General features: G+C 37.0%; 1 protein-coding gene across 1 annotated transcript in view; it reads right to left on the reverse strand.

Annotated features, from left to right (window-relative positions):
• Positions 1–23,625, reverse strand: part of NFXL1 (nuclear transcription factor, X-box binding-like 1) — a 45,257-nt gene that overhangs the window by 20,862 nt on the left and 770 nt on the right. The window contains exons 2-16 of the mRNA XM_009885013.1: positions 22,297–22,467; positions 21,826–21,935; positions 20,391–20,524; positions 18,535–18,713; positions 18,212–18,373; positions 18,006–18,106; positions 16,664–16,778; positions 16,164–16,288; positions 15,064–15,186; positions 13,535–13,625; positions 10,432–10,552; positions 9,638–9,794; positions 8,797–8,888; positions 5,418–5,439; positions 1,048–1,188 (exon numbers count right to left, since the gene is read on the reverse strand). Of these exons, the coding sequence (XP_009883315.1) occupies positions 1,048–1,188; positions 5,418–5,439; positions 8,797–8,888; positions 9,638–9,794; positions 10,432–10,552; positions 13,535–13,625; positions 15,064–15,186; positions 16,164–16,288; positions 16,664–16,778; positions 18,006–18,106; positions 18,212–18,373; positions 18,535–18,713; positions 20,391–20,524; positions 21,826–21,935; positions 22,297–22,467 (1,844 nt within the window). The remainder of the gene's footprint in view (positions 1–1,047; positions 1,189–5,417; positions 5,440–8,796; positions 8,889–9,637; positions 9,795–10,431; positions 10,553–13,534; positions 13,626–15,063; positions 15,187–16,163; positions 16,289–16,663; positions 16,779–18,005; positions 18,107–18,211; positions 18,374–18,534; positions 18,714–20,390; positions 20,525–21,825; positions 21,936–22,296; positions 22,468–23,625) is intronic.

Consider the following 23,625-nt stretch of genomic DNA (forward strand, 5'->3'; position numbering starts at 1 on the left):
TCTTATAGTCATAACTGGAGATTCTTAAACAACTGTCACTCAGTATTTACTGCTGTTATTTACTGTCAGCATTCTATTGCTACAGGTTCCTGTTCCACAAGTTGCACTAACAGCTCATACTCCTCAGACAAAAGTTCCACAATCATTAATAAAATAATATAGTAACTGTAATATATACGGTTATTAGATGACAAAAGCACTTCTAGGACTGGAATCCACAGGGAAATCATCCTATCAAAGTTAAAATATAGCAGTAAGTTAAAATTTATCATTTATATTTTGTACCCAACTGAATGCTTGCTTGGTTTTCTAAGTGCCCAAAGAGACCATGTTGCAACTTTTTCTGAAGTAATGCTTTAAAAACTTAAAAAGCTGCTTTCCTCCAAAATCATGGCGCTCTCAAACCACAAGCTACGTGCTTCTGACTGCTCAAAACTAGAACAATTTTCAGCTTTGTACTTACATTTAATTTTGTTTCATATTATCTTCAGCAACTAATACCTACAGCTTCTTAATCGCCTAAATGACAGTTCCTAGTAGACACTGACAAACATGGATATATCACCCCAATGCTTTAAGAAGCCTTCACCTATACTGCAACATTTCCAGTGCACTCCCCTAAAGATTTGCTTGCCTCCTCAACCCATTTACAGCTCCCCTCAGTAAACAGTTTCCCCAGTAGACTTCAAGTGCATTTGTATATAGGGATTATCAGTAGTTCTCTTGATCTTGACAGCTGCAAAAACTGACTTTACAAAACACTTGACAAGAGTGTTAAATAAGGTTTTGATGAAAATAAAATAATCTATACCAACACAAAAGAAAAAAGTGTAGCGTTTGCAAAATATATAATACTGTCTCTGTTTTGTAGTCTAAAGAAGCATAGATTCTGTCACAGCATCAATGGGAACAGAACACATGCAAGTCTCCCAGTGGAATTTGGAATAGATCCTGTGCCTTTCAGCTGCAAATTCTTTATTTTCCAGTTAAAACTGAAGACAATGTATAAAATACACAAAAATAAAAGCAAAAAGGAAATCAACCTACCTTCTTTGCATCTGCACTACCGTTCAATTTAGTAACGTGATGACATTCTTTCATACAGGTGTGATTCTGACAATCAAGAAGCCGCCCGCAAAATCTTTTACAGGAGTAGGGATTTGCAGAGTGACATGGTAATGGACTAACCTAAAAGTTAAAAATAAATAATTATATATAGACATACAAACATACAGATAGTGTATATATATACCCGTTGCACATGTGTGCTGTGTGTGATACATATATAATACGCACACACTATATATATACACACACACAGAGGCACAGCATCATTACAGACAAATTTTGGTTCTTGAGTATCTTTGTTAAAAGAAGAAAACCAAAGCAATGTTTACTTGACCTCTTTTTTTTTTTTTAGGTTTCCTTTCCAACATAGGTTTCCATTCCAACATAACCACACATGTTTTCCACTGATTATACCAGGTAAAAAAGACCACTTTGTTCATTGAACAAGCTGTCTAACTTTTGCAACATGGTTGTTTGGTTGTTTTTTTTAAACAGACCATTACATTCTCAAATCTTTTAGTGCAATTTACTCCTTTCTGAATTACGCTCATACCTTCCATTAAATGGTCCTAAACTGCTTTACAGTTATTGCAGAAGACAGTTACAGTTTGTGTTCACAAGGCTAATTGTCTTACGGTCATCATAAATCTAAAAGGTTTTACAATTCTACAAACAGAAAACAACTTGCAAGCCAGAAATTCTAAAAACCAAATACTGACTATATAAAATGTAACTCCTAGGAGTGGGAAGGGGAAGGAGAAATGGCTGTATGACAGGACTCGGATTTTAATGTCTTATGATATATTTGTACTTTCTAATTTGAGGTTAACACTCCAGTTAACAGAGCTTTGTAGTACTGTTCAGAGCATCTATTTAGAAGCCTTTATCTTCATCGGTACTGAAACGGAGTGTAAACTTCTCACTTGGTTAACTAGGTTACTTAACTAAAGTTGAATATAGTTTAAGACCCTCCATATCAGAAGTATTAGAGGAAACTCGTTGTTCCCATTTTTCAACCATTATATAATATTCACATGAAAAAAATGAGGCTTTGTGGCACTGTCAAAAAAATTGATTTTTTTTCTTAATATCGTGATCATTTCGCAGAGAAAAACAGAAACTACTTGTGATGTTATTACACAATAGGATAATGTGACATAATTCACTTTGACTAGACTAAGGGCGTGATTTTGTGTTATGGCTTAAGTTGACTGAACAGCTTTGCACTGGACCCCTTCCTTTTCTCTCTTCCAACTCTACAATCCTACTTGCACACTCCTACCACTTACTTTGAACAAGTCCTATCACACATCTGTCTTTAAAGCAAGACAATTCAACTAATGAAAATGGAAGAAAAGGAATTAATAGAAAAAAGTTCCTCATCTTTTGCTAGGTTTGCAAGTTGAGTGGCCATATAACCAGGTGAGCACTGGAACTGAAACAAGGGAAGAGAGGACAGTCCCCCACAGGGCAGAGGGAGACCCCTTCTCCCTTCTCAACTGTCATGTTGATTTCTCTCAATCCTAAAGCAAAAATATACAAAACAGGATTTGAATCCACTTGCCTATAGAAATGTTTTCCAGGCTCCACCCAAAAAAGACTGTACTTCACATCAAGTCACTGCAAAATGAGATTCATTCACAAGAATTCTGAACTCCTCTTCTCATCCTGACCCACAGAGACACTGTGAACAGGAGGAGTCTGCACGGCAGGCTGAACACCAAGCATGGAACACACAAGAGAAAACCTTGCGGCTATCATGTCCAACTCCTCTCCCATGCCTACATCAGAGCTGAAGCTCATTACGCTGGCTAAAGCACTAACACAACCACAGCAAGTGGTCTGAATGCCCGCGTCATACTTCCCCCTGCAAACATCCTCCAACTCAGTCTCTGATGGCTTATATTCCTGTTGACCAAATGAGCGAAAGCCAGCAATAGGCCTAATAAAAAGAGGGGCTGAAGCATAGAACAGTACTATACCCAGCCAACAGACATCAATTACCACAGCTTTTATCATTCCTAATATCCCGTCCCTTCTCATCCTCCTCCATCTCCCTCTCCTGCTCCTTCTTCAGAGTCCCAGCTTCCCTTCAGTAGCAACATAAGGAGCTAAAGGATGCTGGAAGGTAAAAGAATGAATGAAAAAGTGTACTAAACATTAAGATCTGCCACTGCCCACTTCTCTGCTTTTCCTTGCTCCCCCATTGCCACTCAATTTTTCAGTACTGGTTCTGCAGCAGCTCATGCAGTAACAGCAGATCGGGGCAGTAACAGCAGACTAGCTCTACGCCTGCACAGTGCAATATGCTGATGAAACTTCTTTCACTGAGAGTTAGTCTTCCATCAGATAAGGACACAGCTACTAGCTCGAGTTAAAGAGAATTAGCAGACTCACAGAGGCAGAAGTGGAGCATCCCTTGTGGTAGCATCCCTCACGGACAGCAGATGCGATGCAGTGCTGAACGAAGCCAGGGGCAGGGAAGCACACAAGCCAGTAGACAACAGTAGCAGCTTTCAGACAGCCAACTACAGAGAACATCCCAGCCCTCTGGCTGCATCCAGCACAGCTTCAGCTTGTCCCACTCACTGACTTGCCTAAGTCTTGAGTCCAATAAAAGATAAAGGAGCCTTCTGGAATCAATTGACATTGTAGCCAAAACCAAAAGAATTTCAGTTAATTTAAACCTATATTCTATTTTCAAATTTTCTTTCCATTTCTTGACAAGTCAATCTGTTGTACATATTAGTAATAAATCCAAAGGACAAAGGAGAGAAAAGTTTTACTTTCTATCGTTGGAATGCAATTCTGAAATGGCTAAATGGAGGTCGCTGCTCTTGCTACAAAGACAAATATCAAAGAAGCCACAAGCTCCAGGAGGCTGATGAGCTGAAGAATAAAGAACACAGATGAGAACCAGAAGTATCTTATGAAAGCTGATCGGAAAAAGAAAGAAAATAAGGAGGCACCATTTTCAGACATAAAAATTATTTCCTTTATGAGGAAAGACATAAATTTCACAACCATGTACATCTGAACAGCACCCAAACCAGTAACGAACTATCTACAGCAAGTTGGGTCAATTGACCAGAGCTGCTATTTTATTTATACATAAATTCATGAAAGTCATGGTGAGATTCCATATGTTGTACCACAAAACATGTCATTGACTGGATAAAACATTGGCTGATACACTTGCAAGTTTTACTGTGGAAAGCAAAACCAAACCCCAGCTGTTTCAACAACAAATAGGCACACAGTTGTTTGTTTGGCTTGGTTTGTAGGTTGTTGGTTTTTGGTTTTTTTCACAGCACATTTTTCTTTAGTGACCGACAAGCTGCAAAGTAGCTCTATGGAAGCTGTATTCACAGCTTGCTTGGATTAATAAACGTGCTGCACAGACAGACTGTGGATGTACAAACTTTGTTAACAACATTGTAGATGTTACCACCACATAATCACACCACCACTACAACACATACCAAAAGATTATTGAAGAAGGTTAAAAAAAAAGGGGTGGTGGTGGTGTATCTTTAAATATTTTTAAGTGTTTACTGTTTTCTAGAATTTTTTACTAGCTTAAAATGAAACTAGGTTTGTTGTAGTACTGTTAGCTGCACTTTGATAGTGAATTTATGCCGGACTTACAAGTAGACAAAGCTGTAACAGCAATAGTTTTTTTCCTAAAGATTAGTTTAGCAATTAGTGACTTTTAGAAATTACTGTGAATAATGATGATATTTATTTCGCTTCAGGTATCAATTAGATTTTCTTCTCATGTAAGCCAAAACAGACAATGACTTCATCCAAAACTGGAGAAGGCTGCACAGCAAAAAGACAAGCTAATAAGTAACACTAAAGAAGTTCGCACTATATTGTCTGACTTCATCCATGCATGCTTAGATCCAAGTCACATGAGAATTTTCCTCTACGACACTATGTTCCTTATCCTTTTAAAATAAACACAACAGTTTCTAGGAGAACTGAGGAAACTGTGACAGGGAGAGAAAAACAATAGAATGAGGGGGCAAAAAACCCAAACAGAAGTATATAATGAAAAAAAGATCCCCCCACCAAAAATTAAACACTATTTAAACAACTGCAAGAATACACAAATAGCTTCGTGAGTTTAAATTTCTGTCCAAAAATTCTAAAAAGTCAAGTAGTTATATATTCTTCAAAAAGGAATTAAAATACCTTCTGATATGTAACCCTTTGTGATAAGGTACTTCACTGGTTTTAAAATGTAAAAAAGCCATATAATATTTCTCTTTAATAGCCTTTTTTGCAAACTGACAAAGTGATATATACTTCTTATTCCACTTAAAAATGCCATTTCCATGACTCACCTCATGCTGCCCAAGACACTCCCTGTTAAAGAGAGAAAAATCAGAGATTTAGAAAACATGTATTTATTTAATAAGGGACTTAAAACAGTGACAGTGCGTCTCACACAAAAATAATGCAATCTATTTTTAAAATGGCAAACTAATAGAAAGTGATCTGTCTATGCAGATCAATGCCTTCTCTTTTTCAACACTTGTTTGGATTGATGTATTTTATGACGGCAACCCCAAAAATCAGTGTTTCATGCACCGATTAATGATAGTCGCATGCAAGGTTAACCATTTTTATTTTAGAGAATTTATTTAGAAGATTATCTGAATTGCTTCCAAATAGCTTCTCCTTTGGCTCTACTATATATCACTTCATATTTTTCAATTATTTCAGAGACCTAGTCTACTCTTACATTTACAATATTATCCCTTTTACAGTGGTCTACCATTCTTAGGAAGGAAAAACTGCACACTGATCAGAATTGCGAAGGTATTAAATGGTGACTCATTCAAAAACTGATCTCCTAAAAATTAAATCAATCTTTTGCTCAATTTATTTTGAAAAGTATCTTTTTCTTTTTACCTCTGATTTCATATCTGTCATCTCCTTCACAAGCATTATTTTGATTTCTCTACTGAAACATTATAAGGGACAGTAATGAAAACATCACTGATATTGAAGCTAAAATACCTGTAAATCAGTTCCAAAAAATGTCTAGAAGAATATTTAAAAAAATAATACCCCTGATAACTTCTCTAACACAAAGCAACCAGCAATAGCTACAGATGGTCTTTGGGACAGCAGGATAGTAACAAGAGCAATCAGTCTTTCGCCCAGTATAATAAGAAGCAGACGTAGCAAAGGAGCCTGTTCTTCACTTTACACAGCTCAGTTCTCTTATATCCAAGACAATCTTCCTATAACCATTTAATTTGTTTTCTAAGACCTCTGCATTCCTCTGTAGCATGCTTCTGTTCCACTGCAAGGGGAAACTGCTTAACCAGCCTGACTGACTTCTGCCATGTAACCACTAAATCTGCGGATGAGAGGTTCCCCGTGGCAACCTTGCATTCGAGTTGAGATGTACTGGTGTCAGATGAACTACTAGATGCATGAAAAACTGGCAAGGTCCCTGGGCTCAAAGGGCAGGGGCTGGTTGTTTGTATCCTACTTGGACACCAGATAAAACTGGAATTCTTCAGCCTGGGACCTATCTTGTTTTAATTATTTTTTTCCCCAGTAACTTGGAAGAGACAAAATGACCAAGGGATTCCATTCAGAAGGATCTAGACAGATAGAAGGAATAGACTGAGAGGAAATTCATGAAATGCAGAGAAAAAGAAAGTCCTGCATCTGGGACTGACTAAATCCCAGCAACGCTGCAGGCTGGGGACATAATAGTAGTCCTTTCAGCATTAAGGGGAAGTTACTGAGAATACACAGATGAAAAAATGAAAAATAAAAATAAATCAGCGTAAATACAATCAAGCACAAAGAGGTTGTCCAGAGAGGCTGCAGAATCAATGTACTTGAGGGTTTTCAAGGTCCAGCTGGACAAAGCTGGAGCAAATCGGTCTGACTTTCAGTGTTGATTTGTTTTTAGCAGGAGGCTGAACTAGGTGACCCCAGCCCAAGGTACCTTCCAGCCTCAATAGTTCTGTGAAATATTCTGAGCAAATAATTTTCCAGAAACTCCCTTTCAACTATTCACAGAAACAGGTATTAAATACATTCCATTCCAAATCTGATTGCTCATGTCCAAATTATTACAAAAACCACCAAAAAGTATTGCAAAACCTCAGCAGTGAAGGATAGAATCCATGCTAATATCCATCCATAACTATTATCCATTATCATATTCATTCAAATGCCACTGGTCTAGTAATGATTCTAAAAGGCCCACTAATGATCTAAGGTGTCAGATATTTTACTTTGTAGCGCCACATAACTTTATATCTATGGTTTTGTTTATTATGTTTATTATTTTGTTAATTCAGGAAACTTCTCTCATACCACTTCCATTAAAAAAAAAAAGAGGAAAAAAAACCAGAAAGAACATTACAGTTGCAAAGATCCATCAAGAGAGCTAGGATATTCCAGAATTAATGTGATCCAATGCTAACAGAACTTTAATTCGCCACAACACTATGAAATGGAATGATGCTTCCTCTAGTTAGAAAATTAAGTACAACTTTTCCAGTACGGTTTGCTTTTCACTTGGCAAACTCACCTCGTCTGGGGAGGCGCCTTCAGACTAAAGGAGGTGATTTTGAGGTTGGAATTCAGAAGAACTAGGAGACGTGCCGTACATAATGCATGATGTTACACAATGACCTCTGCTAAATACCTCCATGAGGCTTTCTACAGGGATCTACCCAAACACTGAAACCAAACTGTTCATACCTACATGTTTTTCTTCTGGTGGGAGGCTGGCTTTTAACTTTGAGCCCAAGTACCAGAAGTACTGAGCAGTCACAGTTTTGAACAAAAGTACAACCTGTCATAGTACAATTCTTGAGAAATCAAATTCTAAGCATATCTACGTAGTCAGTTAAATGGATATTTTTGATCATCTTCCTCTGTCTACTTCTTACTTCATAAAATGAGGACATAGTATTCCCTCACTAAGGAAGGATGTTTAAAAAACAAATAGGCACTAATGCCTGTGAAGTACGCAAGGTTTAAAATAGCGAGAGACTACAAACAAAACCAGACTAAAACCCTTAGTATTTCCTTTTTCAGATAAACGGTGAATTCTGATTCCTTATTCCACAATGTAAACAGAAGTTCTATCAAATTGAAAAAGAATGGTGAAAAAAAGTCATCACCGTATCTTCCCTTATATCCTCAGCATCATCACAGAAAGAGTTGATTCGGCTCTACTCAAGGGGCAGAACCTTCTGGACAAGTCAAAACCAGAAAGGAGACAAAGCAGATGGGATGAAGGGCATCCACCTGCCATTCATTAGCATATAATAAGCAAACAACTGAGGAAAAAAAATAGCAATTCATTACATAGAAATTTACAACCCTATAAACCAAACAAGATAGAAACTATATGGAAAAACTCGTGTGGCACTGACGACTATCAAATTACAGTGGCTCTCTTTGCAATTTTCCTATTTTTATTTTAAGGTAGCACTGCGCACAACATACACAACCAATCTTTACTAACACTATCAGTCCTTTCATACAGTGAGCACAAACTACAAAAATGTCTATTAAACAACCACCAATGCTCCCAGTTTTGAGAGTGGTGTTCACATAGGTTCGTTTTATCTGAAGGGGAAAATATGGCTTTTTTCACATCCACCTCTACGACAGTATAAAAAGAAAAAGTCTCTTTCCATACCAAAAGTTTCTTTTATTGTTTTCTTTTTTAATACTTACACTGGTATAGGAACCTCACAGGGAGGGCATGGTAATGCAGTTCGAATAAAAGCTGGCTCAGATGGCTGCTCCCAGGGACCTGCAGACTGATGCTGACAGCAAAAGACAACAGTAGTTGAATACAAAACACAAATGGAACCATCTCCTTGACCACAAACAAGGATATCTAAAGGGATCACAGTTCTAAAAAATCCACTTGCTAGCAACTAACTTTTTACGAATGGAAATTTCAACACACCCTACAGAGAAAAATTTACAATTTCATCCTTAGTATGGTTAGGGATAGGAAAATGCAGCCCTGCGGCCCTACTGCTAAACATGAAGCACAAAGCCAAACAAAAAAAACAGCAAAACAATTCTAAGCATTTAATAAAGGTAAAAATATAAAAATATTTCAATTACTAAACAAGTGAAATTATCATGATGCAGTGCATGGATGCGTCATGTTTAAAGATGCCAAACAATTTCTCACTTCTAACTTGTGCAAATTTTGATGGTTTAGTATCAGAGTTAAATTTCATTTTTTGTTCTCATGTTAAAAGTAATTGTTTACATTTGAAATTAAGTATTTGTAATACAACTCTAACAAAAACCTTATCCGTTCTTGAGTAATTATAACTGCTGAAAACTGCACAGTTCATTATATATATTACAAAGTTGATTAGATTGCAACATAGGAACTAGAACCACTTAATTTCTCATTTAAGCAGTATGCATACCTCTGTGTCTGATTATTTATTTACTCTGAACTCCAAAAGCCTCCAACATATGATTAAGGTCAAACAACTGTTGCTCATTCTTCAGAACATAAGTAACACACTATTTTTCACTATTTACTTACTACGCCAGTTTGCTTCACAAGTGCTTCATCGTGGCAGGAAACAGGGCACAAATGACCACACGTTAATGCTTTCTGGCAGGACTGACGACACGGAGGACACCGACCAAAGTGACAGTAGTGTTTCTCCTGGGTAGAGTGGTGACAGGTAGGTGGTCGACTGAAGTAAAAGCCAAGAATCAATCAATATGACAGCAAGTCAAATACAAAGTTACAGCCACCGGACAATTATGCTCAAAATACAAAGAACTGAGACGAACAAGTTATTTTTTTTTAAATGAGCTTACTTCTCACCTTCAGCACTGGTTAATATTAGAGTAAAATTATACAGGAGTTCTAAACTAAATTAAAATCAAAGTTGGGTTTGCATATTCAAGGAGCTATTTCAATCCTAATTCTACTCCGCGCTAAGTAATCTTGCTACACCCCAACAAAAAAAATTCTCTTTCCTTTTTCTAGTCAAGTTTTCTAGGTAAACTGCCTCATGGAGGTACTTCAAAACGTACTGGACATGACTTGAGGAAGGGAGTGTAACTACAGAATTAGAAGTGCCTGGTGGGACAGAACCTCCCCCTTGACAGCTGCTCACGAAACCTCAGCATCAAAGGGGTGTCTGATAGGAAGGATTATTGCTAATCTCCATCTGCGTAGCCAAGAATACAGAAAACTGAGAAGTAATACCTGTAATCATATTAAAGGAATAGTTTTTGCCTTTTAGATTTATATTTTGCTACTTTCTTCAAGGATAACTTAAAATCCACTGAAGAACTAGAAGCACACACACTTTCTATACCGACCTGCACAGCTGTTTGCATTTGGGAGGTTTGATGGTGCGCTCTCTGCCACAGGGCACTTTAATGACAGTTTTTCCACAGTTGCATTTCACATCTACAGTCTCTGGACATGGATTACAACTACCTAAAAATAAATATATTAACAATATGATAATCTCAATAAGCTACTGGTGATAAAGTATGGTAACTAACACGACTCTGAATATGCACATGGTATAATTGTCCTATTCTGTTTGATCCAAATAACAGATGGCTGTTAATTTTTATTTCTGCTTAATTTCAAATCCCTCTTGGGAAAGAGAATTTCAGCATTCTTAAAGAACAGCAATAATAATCTCGATTATTGTACAGTTGTTACCTGGTATCAAGTTAGAAACAATCCCTCTCTCCGTTTAAAAAGAAGTCAGCATTATTAAAGCCCAGAAATTTCAATCACACAACACTTAAATATTTGCTGTTTATATTTCAGTCTTACATACATATGAAGATATGTCATCTTTCATCTATACTCGAAAGATAAAAAACAGACACTGAAAAACTGGTACAATAAAATTTTGCAGATTTTATATGATATTAAAGAAAAGTTAATCCTCTAGGTATAATTAATGCTTTTTTAAAGAGATCCTCCTCCTTTATAAAGTTACTCATGCTACTAACCTGATATATTTAAAAAGAGATCTGTAAAATATCTATGTTTTAATTTATAGCTCTCCCACACTATTTCTTCATCGTGTGCCAACTGCTAAGTTTTATTATTGAGTAATTAACAGTAAGAATATGCATCCTCTAAAAAAGGCAAATGTAGACTTGCGATTTTGGCTTACTAATCATGTTGCATTCTGAAACTTTAAAGAAAGCAATGCTTTGAAAGTGTTATCGACAGCACAACTTTTTAAGCAATTCTGACTTGTTAGCAGGATCTGAGAAGCAATACTTCAAGAAGCAGCTCTCTCAATGACAAAAGATTGCTGAAATAAAAGGGATGGAAGTATACAGTCTTTATATTGCAAATTAAATTAAATTATAATATATTACCAGCACACATAAACAGCTACTTTTACAAAAAAACTCTGAAAGTCTAAAGCTATGCTGTTTAAAGTGGCTAATATGTATACAATTTACTTAAATATTCTATTAATCAAGACAACTACCTACATTCTCAAAAAGATGGAAGAGCAGACATTGCATATAAACCTGAAGCTAAGGTGAGAGCACATTGTTCTCAAACCAAGTATTATAATGTACTACGGTAAGAAACAAAACATTTCTGTTCCCTTGCATCACATTCTAAATTTCAGCAAGCATGGCTAAATACTTCAAACCACAAACAGAATAGATTAAGTTATCTTTTTTTCAGGGATCCCTGCTAAAGGCCAACTGCTTATTATCAGCAACCTCTAATTAAATTCTGAGATCAGGTACCTTTTAAAGGATCTGATCTGGCAAGTTATTTTCTAGGAGGCTTACTATTTCCTTTAAAATCCGTGGTCACTGAGATCTGGCAGCTCATTGCAAAATTAACCTGACCTGGTATTATATACTGAAGATAAAATAATTAATCATAACTTTAAACAGCTATTAAAATATTGGTGTATAACGAGAAACACATGAATATAAACCTTTCTAAATAAAAATTGTTGCCTTTATTAGGAATATTTTCAAACATTCTGACAAGATATTACAAATTGTACTAGACTAATTTTTTAAAGCATACAGAAGTTATTTTCTAAATTTATCACCTGATAATCACAGTTATTAGCTTCATTAGATGCAACTTTTGGCAAGAATTAGCACTTAAATATTGACAATTGTACTGTTTTAATAAATTACATACACTTTAAAGTGTATATAGTCGATATGTACATTCTCAAAGTTCACTTTTGTTTTCCTGTAGGCACTGCTTTATTATTTTTACACTGCTGTCAGTTATTAGAAATCCTTGTCACTTTTAGCCAGGCTGTAAGATGCAAGCAGTATCATATATAAACACAGCCATTCAATGTAAAAGTTTACCCTATAACGCAGCATTAGCTCCTTAGTTTTCCAACCAGAATTTTATTCTATGATTTAGTTGTCAACCAAATCAATGCAGAAAAACAGCGTTATCAGTGTTCTTCTGGCAGTACAAAAAAATATAAAATTATCTTTTTCCAGGATTTTGGAGGGGTATGGGGTTGGGAGAAGAAAGGAAGGGGAAGAAGAGAAGGGGCATAGATAACAGAAAAAAAAACATTAGTTTGTGGTGACAGATTTAATAGCAGGTTAACTGGGACAACTACCACATTTACCTGTCCTGTCCTCTTAAGATTCACTGCCTCACAAGCACAATCGGCCAAACAAGTTGTGAATTATTTCCTGAGCTGTTGCAATTTATAGTCCCGAATACTAAGGGAAATTACATAGGGTACTCAGTTGCTGTTTCAGCAGGGCAGCAGCTTCTGTGGGGAAAATTGCTGAGAGCGCAGCCACTCCAGTTTAATCCCCTACCAACCGAATGTCAAAGCAATCAGCCAGGATAAAAGCTGACAGGTAATTTTGGCCATTTACAGCATCTTTTTAATCAAGGTCACTGGATGCAGAAGTAAACTTTTTCGTTATCCTTCATATAGTCAGTAACAAGTTCTTATTTTTTCTTTTACCACTAAGATATCAATATACATTCAAATTCCATCAATCTTTTATTTTATTTTATTTTAAGCCCACTCATATCCCACATTGTATTCTAGGATTTTTAAAAACCATCCAGACTCAACCAACACGGTCATTTCTGTATGTAATTGGACTTTGTTATGCATATTCAGTGAACAGAATTATTTGGGGAAAAAAGTCAAGCTATGGATTTTGAATTGAGCAACTGGAAAGGGCACAGCGCATTTTCAGAGGAACAATACTAAGCAAAATTACTAGGTAAAAACTCAGGTTGTCATTATGTAAGTCCTTAAGCTCTAACCAGCACTAAAAACCTTTCAAACACGCTGCCCTCACAAAAAGCCCGCATGAAACAAGGAAGAGAATTCATTAAGCAGCACACAGAGTCATGCAAGCACAAAGTTTGGCAAAAATAAAAAATATTCCATCACTACAGGGATCCTTCATCTATTCTTACCTCTGTGGCAGCCCGAAGGACATTTGTGATTTCTGCAGCCTAGAGTCCGCCCACAGACTTGGTCACAAGGTGGACAGTTTCCAGAACAGCACTATTAAAAAAAATAAAAAACCTCAATATAACTGAAAACTTAGACATTTCTGGTATAAATTTCCCCTTTTCTACTATCTCATTTTTCAATACTTCTTACAAAAATTTTCATGCTATTTTGTCAAATTTCCTTGAATTCATGGCAGATATAGAAAGGGGGCCACCTGTAAAGTTCCTTTTAAAATTTCAAATTATAAAATAACAAGAAAACACTCATTTGAAAGCATCATTCCAACACACTAAAAAGGCAGAGGGCTTCCAAAAAGCGTAAGAACATTTTAAAAGTTCAAATTCTTATAATATTTTAATCCAAAATAATTTTGGAATATTATATGTAGGATATCCAACAGTTTGCCCCATTACTCTGCAATTTCTTCCAATTTTATACTATATCGTCCCTGGCACAAAATGATTGCTAACCACTTTAAAAGAAAACAAACAAACAAAAAAAACAAACAAAAACAAATAAACAAAGAAAAAAAAAAGCCCACCTTTTACCTTTACTACAAAGGTCAGATAACTTTAGGATGAGTTATCTAGTTATCTACTTTCTGTTCCTACATAAGGTAGTAATGTGGAAAAATAAGAACACATCACACCACCACCACAATGGCGGATGCCAGGTCAGGACAGAACCTCATCTTTTCTCTTAACTTGAAAGGTACCTTCCTTCCAAACTGTATAAGAAAGGACGGCAATTAGGAAGAGAAACCTGAATTTTTTAGCATAAGATGTCAAGATTGCATTTACTTGTTTTGCCATCTTTTCACATAAAGTAAATTCACTGTAATAATACTTAACAATACCTAAGAATAAAACTGTATTTCTCATGCCTTTCTGTGGTAGGAAGTCCAACTTTCGGAATGTCTTAATTCACATAAGCAGGCAACTTTCAGGCCTTTGTGAATCAATAAACTGAAAAGATAGGTCTGAGCTATCAACTACTCCACTGACTTCAAACCAGCAGGGAAACAAAACTCAGATTCCCAAACCACTGCTGTTTGCAGTGATGCATATTAGAAGGCGGGGTGGAATGCTGAGTTGTCAAAAATAAGAGTACGTCCCTTATAAAATTATGAGAGATCCCCACCTCTTCCTACAAAGTAAGGAAATAAATGGATTTAACTACTCCAGAATGCATAAAGCATCAGCAGCTACTCAGGTATCTGAAAGCAAAACTGCCTTCTGGAGCTGGAAAGTTGTCAAAATCCCCTCGCGGTTTTTAAGGCCACTGAGTTTTTCTGAGTAACATGCTCTTCAGAGAATTCTGGTACACTACAAACTAGTCTGAATGACACTGTAGAAACGTCTTCTTTCTATACAATAACATGAGGTGGAACAACAGATTGTTTAGATGACTTTTCTTTTTAGTAATACATAACATTTTGTATTACATATAAATCAAATGTATGTGAGATAGATCATCTCTGGACGCTTACCTTTCTCCTACATTGGTGCTTTTGGCAATCACGGATTTTAGTACACTTTGTTTCACACAGATATGGCTTATGACATGGCATGCGTTTAGTGTGCTTTCCACAGCGACACTGTTTTTCAACTTCCTGGGCAACAAGATAGGGAAAAAAGCACGGTATTTTTAATACAAAAAAAAAAAAAAAAGAGTGGAAAATAAAATGTTCTACTACTAGGTGTAAAGAAATGTTCGTGAGAGACTAACAGTACAATGTTCTATAGCAACAGGAAGTATATCACATGCTCCGCGCAGATTACCTATCTGTGCAATAACCGCTTGGGGACCTTGTGTTGGTATTGCAAACACCGTGCTCTAGATGGCACCTCACTCTAGCCTTGGTCTGACCAAGAGGGAAGCCACTTCAAGGGAACCACTTGAGTGTGTGGTGCCAGATGTCAAGCATAAATGCAAAACAAATTCATACAAAAAAGTACCCCTCCTGCATAGTAAACTAGATTAATCCATCACATATACAGATAATTTAAGAAGTAGGGAGGAGTTTTATCTGACCTTCATCCCAGCTATCATGTGCTAACTACTTTCACCATAGACTTTGTAGCCACACCTGGTCCAGGAAGAGACAACCAAGAGCAGAGAGAGCAACAGGTTTAAAGGCCAGAACACAGAAGCTCCATAGATATTTAGAGCAGAGAAAAATATTATTTTCTTACTAACAAGGGAATAATGTTATGTTACAGCATCTTCCATTTCACTAATGAAGAAATAGTGTAGTAAGACAAAGCAGCAAAGAAGCTAGAAGAGCTGGGGAAAAAATTAAGGGTCTTTTAGGGCATAATTAACACCAAAACAAAACAAAACAAACCCAACCCAAAGCCATAAAACCCTCATCCATGCCTCAATTTAGATACATAATGCTCAACTATTAATTCAGAATTGCATTGCGGTGGGGGGAGGTGATTGGGAAAAATGCGTTGCTTTTAATGAACGGGTGGTCATATATTTTTTGATAGGCATGACTTTATTTTCTTTAGGAGATGTGGACTGTTACAGGCATACATTGTTTAAAACCCTAACAAAATGGGAACCTGCTACAGTAAGACTAACCTGTCTGCATATTTCACAGGGACCTCGATGACAGCGCTGTGAACATTTATGAATGCCACATTCCAGAACTTTGTCACAACTATCACCACAAGTGGGCACATCTTCTGTACAAGGCAACATAAACTCTAGATGAAGAGAGACAAACACAAGCGACCATTTTAAAAAAAGCCAAAATATTTAGGAAAAAAAAAAAAGCACTGTGTACTATAACTTCAAATGCCAATTTTCTCACACTTTTTCAAAAGCTTCTCTAGAATTACCCAATTATTCACATTGCCAATTAAACCCCTGGTACTAAATAAAGCTTTGAAAGAATTAAGCAAAAACTGTTTGTAAGAACTTTTTATAGACCCTGCCCTGCAGAATTAACTTAAACTACTGACTGTCAAAGACTGGATGACTGTTTTTCTTTAAATTTATCTTTTTTTAAAACAAACAAACTACAATAACAACAACAACAACAAAAACAAACACCACAAAAAAGAGCAAGAGCAGCTTACTTGATTTTTCACATGGACAGGACCTTTTCCCAGAACGAGGACAGTCTCCACAGGGACCAGCATGACAAACTTGTTCACATGTGTGATTACCACAAGGCAAAGGTTTCCCACACACCTGGAAAACACAGAGAAACCAAGTGAATGCAACGTCACGGAACTATACATCAAGACAGAGCAACCCAAGGGGAAAAAACTATGGATGAGAGACGTCTGGATGGAATTTAACTTTTTCTGAATTTTGTTAACAAATCTTATATTCACTGCGCTCACCAAAACAAACCGATCACCCCTGCAGTGATCCCAACCGAAGACCACTGTATACTGAGGAGTCAGTGGTTCATATAACAGTTAACCTGAGTAGTCCCGGGCCTGTGCTGTATGTACAGCTCGGCCTTCAGGCCTGTCTTGTGCCGCACATATCCCTTGGCCACAGGGTAAACTTATTGTAGCAGAGGAGATTGGAGGCAGCTCCCACTTGGTCCCAGTGATTATGCCACCTGCATGTCCTTGCCCTTATTTAAATGTGCAGCAAGTTCTCATGTGAACATCCTTTCTGTTTGGCACTAGAAGTGATGAACAGGGTTGCTTTCTTGTAACAAAATCCTACACTAGCTTCAATGACCAAAATGGGGTAACCCTTCCGACAGATGGAGTCTGCACAGCATGCTGCACATGGATCAGAAGCGCATTCGATGCTGCACAACTTGGGGTTCTCAGCATCTATTATTGATGTTATACTTCCTTTCTCTATAGTGCTAGCTGAAATAAATTGCACTTTAACTGGTACTTTACAGAATCTGAGTGCCTTTCTAACTGGGATCGTAATGACCATATACCTCCTGGTGCAACCTCCCCCTGCCACTTCATTTTTTTAATTATTTTTATTTTTTACCGTCTGTCAACCCATAGCCTCGCTCCTAAGAATGAGCTGCAAATATACTTCAAAGAATGAATCACAAAGCTTTCATTCTGTTACAGTCACTAGAAGTAAATAAGCATGAAACCCTTATCTACTAAGCTGTGGTTTCGTGCTTACTTTTGAAGATAGCAGCTGAAATTTCAACCTCAAGTACAAGAAAACAGAATATACAAGGTCAAACTCACTACTAACTTAACCCTAGCACAATTCCAGAACAGTGACATTTTAACAACTATCAGAAATGAATTGGCCCACCAGGTAGATCCATTCTCAAACACTGCCACTTACATTTTTGATTGCACTTTCAAAACCTAAGAAATAAAATTATTTTCCTACTGAATGAGTTATTCCAATCCTTAATACACCGATTAATCAAATTTTCTAAAGATAAGAAATAAGCTAAAAAGGACAGCCTCAACATACCTGATCACACTGCCACTGAGGACTTGCACAAAGCCTTTCCGCTGTCTGTCTTCCACAGACGCACCGTTGTTTACTGACTCGTGGACAAGGCTGACAATCTCCTGCGTGTAATCGCAAAGCGACATTGAGAGCAGGAATTGCAAAAGAATGACATATCTTAGCAACTAAAATAGCTACTCCTCTGAAGTTTAAGAAGGCAGGTCTACCTGCGTGACAGGGATTCTCACAAGTGTGTTGTCCACACAGCAACGTTCGTCCACATGGCAGGCGACAGGACCATTCCTTGGCACTGCACCTTCGGGGCACTGGTTTAGCTTTCTTACAGTGACAGGTTGTTGTGACCATCTTTGGGCAAGGTGGACAGGGTCCTAAGTACAGGAAAAAGAATACCTCACTAATGGTCATTCAGCAAATGCAGCCTTGACTACATCTGTTTTATTCTGAGAATTTTAAATAGCAGATTTCAAGTAAAACTGTGTAACAGCTATATGAATACAGGTCATACAACCAAGACACGCAATGGATTTACCTGGATGACAAAGCAGCAAACATTTATGACCACAAGAAGGTTTGAATTCCCTCTCACATATCTGACCACAGGAGTGAGGTACCAGCCATGGGTCCAGCGTTGGATTTTCCACTTTTCCACAGTAACAGTAATACCTACTAGGAGTTTCAGACCGTTTGTACTCAAACCTACACTTTGGACTACAACAAGGGAAAAAGGAAGTGAAAAGAAAAGCAATTTTTTGAATTTTTTTTTTTTAAAGAAAAGCAGTTTTTACCATTTTTAAGATTGTTACCAGGTTACCAATTAACATTTTTACAACTACTGTAACCAATAACAACCTAATTAAATTTATAATATACAGTAGAGGTCTTGCTATATGTCAGATTTCACAATACATTCATTAGAATGTCTAAGGAATTGTCCTATCATTGCTATCTTTTTTCTCTAAGAATATATACAAACAAATTCAGAGTAGCAAGCATACAGTACAATATTGATGTCAAATAATACCAAAGGAATGCAAGCAACAAAGAGTTAAACCACTTAAACAGAATCAATCAAAAAAGAGATTAAAAACCAGGTTTATAAGCTATGTAAAACAAGATCTAGCGATGCTATTAAAACTATGCATAATAATTAAAATTTTATCTGAAATACTTTAGATTGTATCAGTTCAGCATCTTCGATACTATAAGATGCACACCTTTATTTGTTATCCTTGGTGGTATCAGATATTAAAAAATACATTATTCCTAAAGGTGGAGGGGCACCAAAGGTCTGGAACACGTTAGTGCCACGGGCTCCAAAGGCTTTCAGGTGCAAGTCATGTACGAGGGAGGCAACACAAGACAGGAGAAAAAGCAGCTCCCATTTCTGGCTACACTGGGAAAAAACAACAGACAAGGAGCTCCTCCTCAAAGAAGAGAGGCTTCAAAGGACCCTTGTACTCATTTTTATCAAACAAAATATCAATTTGTCTCTATATAATACATTACAGGCCATAGACCATTTTTCTGTAGTGACTGCAGTTTTATCATGTGCCTAAATGTTAAATAAAATGCAATTTGCCTTGAAATTTTTTCATTATAAACATTATGCTTAAACACGAAACTAGTTTGTAGTAGAATAAGCATTATCAACTTGAAACACTGCGAGCCAACAATTTTACACCTTATTTCCTAAGCAAACCTGCTCTCCGAGATCCCACGTTAATAGAGCTTTTGAATCCATCAGGCACTTTCAACCAAATTTGACAGAGGACTGTGTCTCAAAGATATAACTACAAGTTTCCACATAAAAGTAGATGGGCAAATAAAGCATAGAACAAACATGCACAGAGAAACCTTGACTGAAATTTCAAACACAAACTTACTGAAAAAGCGAGCTCCATTATTCATGCAGTCCCATTACCTCCCTTTTTATACAATCTCATGTAAAACTGCAAGACTGGCTTTAATGCTTGAGTTATACAGAGACCAAAAAAAAAGAAATAATCCCTAAATCTTGCTATTTTAGACATGTTTTTAAAAATTTAGTTATTTCATGGTACCAATTTTAAAAGTGACAAGTATGTAAAGCCATTCAGAAAAAAATATTAGAAGCCGAGACAAATGATAGGTCAGTTTCCTTCTCAGAAGTTAAAACAATTTTCATGCAGCAGGTTTTCAATATCACTCTGAAAGATTCCTGAATCATGTTAATGAAAACTTAAAAATAATTCAGAGAAACAATAGAAAAGTCAGGCTTCTAAACCCTTTTTTTTTTTTTTTTTGGTATCCACATCATTTGCAAGTACCATTCCTTTCTAAAGTAACTCAAGTTCACGTATGTTTCACAATAAAAGCATCTTTGTAAATGTACCATGAAGAGCTCACCATGGCCAGGGATAATCTTTCTTCCCAAAATCATCATCCGTCAAAGGAGAAGACACAAGGAAAAGGCTGTCCTTGGCCCACTTTTGGATACACACCAGGTGAAATATACAAAAGCATCCACAACAGCTCCAGACCTACAGAGCAGATTTAAGTGCCAATTGCGTTATATCAGGTTTCTTTCTGTTTCCATTGATGAAAATCCATAATATCTAAAGAAATACAAGCATCCTATTTTTCCATTTAAAAAATGGGTTTCCAAAGACAGATTATACCTATTGTTAGATTAATACAGGCAGTTTTACTGTTACAGATTCATATCTTAATCTTTTTTCCTGCTGCTGTGGGAGGTTTTTGCCAAGGCTTATGGAGCCCAAAATACTCATATAATCATAGAAATGTTGATTCAAACACACTGTTGGAGGTCACGTAGCACAACCTTGTGCCCAAAGTAGGACTACTGCCAGCTTAGCTCAGTTCAGTCACAGCTCTGACTAGCAAAGCTGGAAAAATCCTGAAGGATGGGGACTCCACAGCCATTCTTGGCAACCTGGTCCGAGTGTCATACTACCTTCCCAGTACCCAACCTGCACCTCCCAACCCCAGTTTGGGCTATTGCCCCTTATTACCCCACCCGTCACCATAAAGATGACTTTGGCTTTAGCCACCTTCACAACTCCAAGTAGACAGAGGCTACAACCATACCGCCCCTTAACCTCTTCTCTGCTAGACTAAACAAGCCCAGCTCTCCCTCCACCTCTCTCCCTGTCCCATAAACTAGGTCGCTAGACATCTTGGTAGTAAAAGTCCTACAAAGATTTTTTTCCCCCCTTTCAAACTTTAGGATTTACATACACTGCTAGTAAGAAAAAGATTTGATCAGAAGAGCGGCTTTCAACATAGTGTCTTTTGTTCAAAGAGCAAGAGAGGTATAAAACAGAACAGAATTAGAAGCAAATGTGTTTAAGAGAGAGTTGAGTTTGCCACTATCCTGCTTCCATCACTAAACCTTTATGATCTTGTTCCCAGTGTACTTCTCTTTGTCAATTCTGGAGTGAAATCACAATCCTTTGCTTAGAATATCAGCCTGCTGCTGAAAAGCAATTTAAATAACAGAAATGGAGTTTTATGACTTTAGTACTTTCCACATATTGATGTCTTAAATTGTCATCTTAGAACGACTATAACAATATACAAATGAATGAATATAACAATAAACAAAGAAATGCCACAGAAAAACTAAGTTTTAATTTCTTTATTTTTTAACAACTTATGACATCGTTATAAAATTATACTGTGGAAACAAGGAGAATTTCCCCATTAACTTATAGAGGACAAAGCCAATGACATAAGTTTCTAAAAGTACAGTAACTAACTTTCCACAACTAAAGCTAAACAGGAGACGTTAACTAAACAAAGACTACTGTAAAATACTTACAGCTTGGTTCCTTTTAACCGAAGCAATGCAGATCAGACACGTCATAGCCCCCGACTGAAAAGCTTCATTCATGTACTGTCTTGTACGTTCCAGTTCACTTGCATCTCCATCTTTAATATATAAAGAATTTAAAAGCAATCAGTAATGTTTGGTCTGCTATTCTGTATGTGTTGAGACTGCTGTAAAAGTATTATTTTTTTCTCTGAACAGAGGCCAGGCACATATTATTACAGAACCACATTATCAGAAGTACTTAAGACAGTTTCAAAACCATACCGTTGATTCTGCATAAAAAGGCAAGTAGTACTGCCAGCGTGCATTGCTGGGAACAAATATTTTTAACACAAAACATCAGAATAAACTACTTTCCCTCCAATTATGGAAAAATTCTAATACACAGTCACTAATACAGCATTGCTTATGCTTTCATACCAAAACAAAAAAAAAAATCAATAAATGAAAAAAATTTACCAGTTTGACTGGTGTAAATGGTAAACGTTTTCGCCAAAATCTTTCCTTGTTTTATTTCAGCATCTTCATCATCATCTTCAGACGAGGAGCTAAACTGATCTTCAACTAGCTTTTTTGCTGCAGCCTGATTAGCCTTCTTAATTTCATCAAATTTCTTCTGTGAAGATAATTCTATTAAGAGAACAGATTAATAATGATTAATGATCATTAATGATAGTTAATCTTAACACTACATTCAGTTCTACATACTTTCAACTGTCCTCTTCTTTAAACAGCTTGCTGATTTTATGGTTTTAAGGGCAGCACGCTGCTACATTTTAAATATCACACAAGAAAAGATAAATTGTATTTTCTTCTTTACTGTGCATTATCTGTAAAATTCACAACAGAAATTTTTATCTGTCAATTACTGCTGACAAATCCAACCAAACATACTAGAATACATGCACCTACAATGCTGCTTTACGAAAAAGATACTTAAAAACCCCACGACCTATATCCCACACAAACACAACTTTCATAGCATGAAGAAGGAAAAAAAAACGAGACAATTCTTAACAAGAGCACTTGTTATAATTTGCTGATATCTTAACAAGTACCTCTCCCAGAAATTGCTGGTTTTGAAATTATGACTTTTATTGATCTCCCACCACCTAACAAGTCTTTATTGCAATAGTGGGTTCATGCTATCTCACAGCTGGCAACACTAAAAGCGACAGAGTATTTTAATATAAGCTTTTTTTCCCTGAAGTTGTTGCATGTGAAATAGAGGAAGATTCTCACATGGAGAAAAATAATTATACAACTTAACAGAGTTCATAATAAACCGAACTGCCTTTAAGATAACATACCACAGAGATAGAAAAGTCTTCCAGAGATCACTGGTGTTAAAGTACCTCCTAGTTTTCCGGATTAGACAATTGCACCCAGTATATTTCCTGGGGTTCGGTCACGTTTAGTTTTAAGGCTTTCCTTACGAAACTATGTTGCCACTTAAAAGAGCTCAGTATTTGGCACTCAGCATTACACGGGTCTTAACTTGCACTCGTAGCATCCCCCGCACCTTTCCCAGCCCGGGGCGATGTGGCACGTTGACCCAGACTACCTAACGCTTGTCCCTAGCGGGCAGCACTCTCCTGAACATTCCCAACTGCACTGAGAAACAGCTGCTTCATCCTTCACCTCATCCTTCCCCCTTCTGCTCGCAGGCACCGGCCGTGCCCCCTGGGGAGGACACAGCCCCGAGCCCCCCGCCGCTTCCCGGCGACCCCGCGCTTCCCCCAGAAGGTACCTGCGGGCAGGAAACGGCACACGGACGGCGAAACACCC

Source organism: Charadrius vociferus, unplaced genomic scaffold (assembly GCF_000708025.1).
Source record: "Charadrius vociferus isolate BGI_N301 unplaced genomic scaffold, ASM70802v2 scaffold134, whole genome shotgun sequence".
NCBI lineage: Eukaryota > Metazoa > Chordata > Aves > Charadriiformes > Charadriidae > Charadrius > Charadrius vociferus.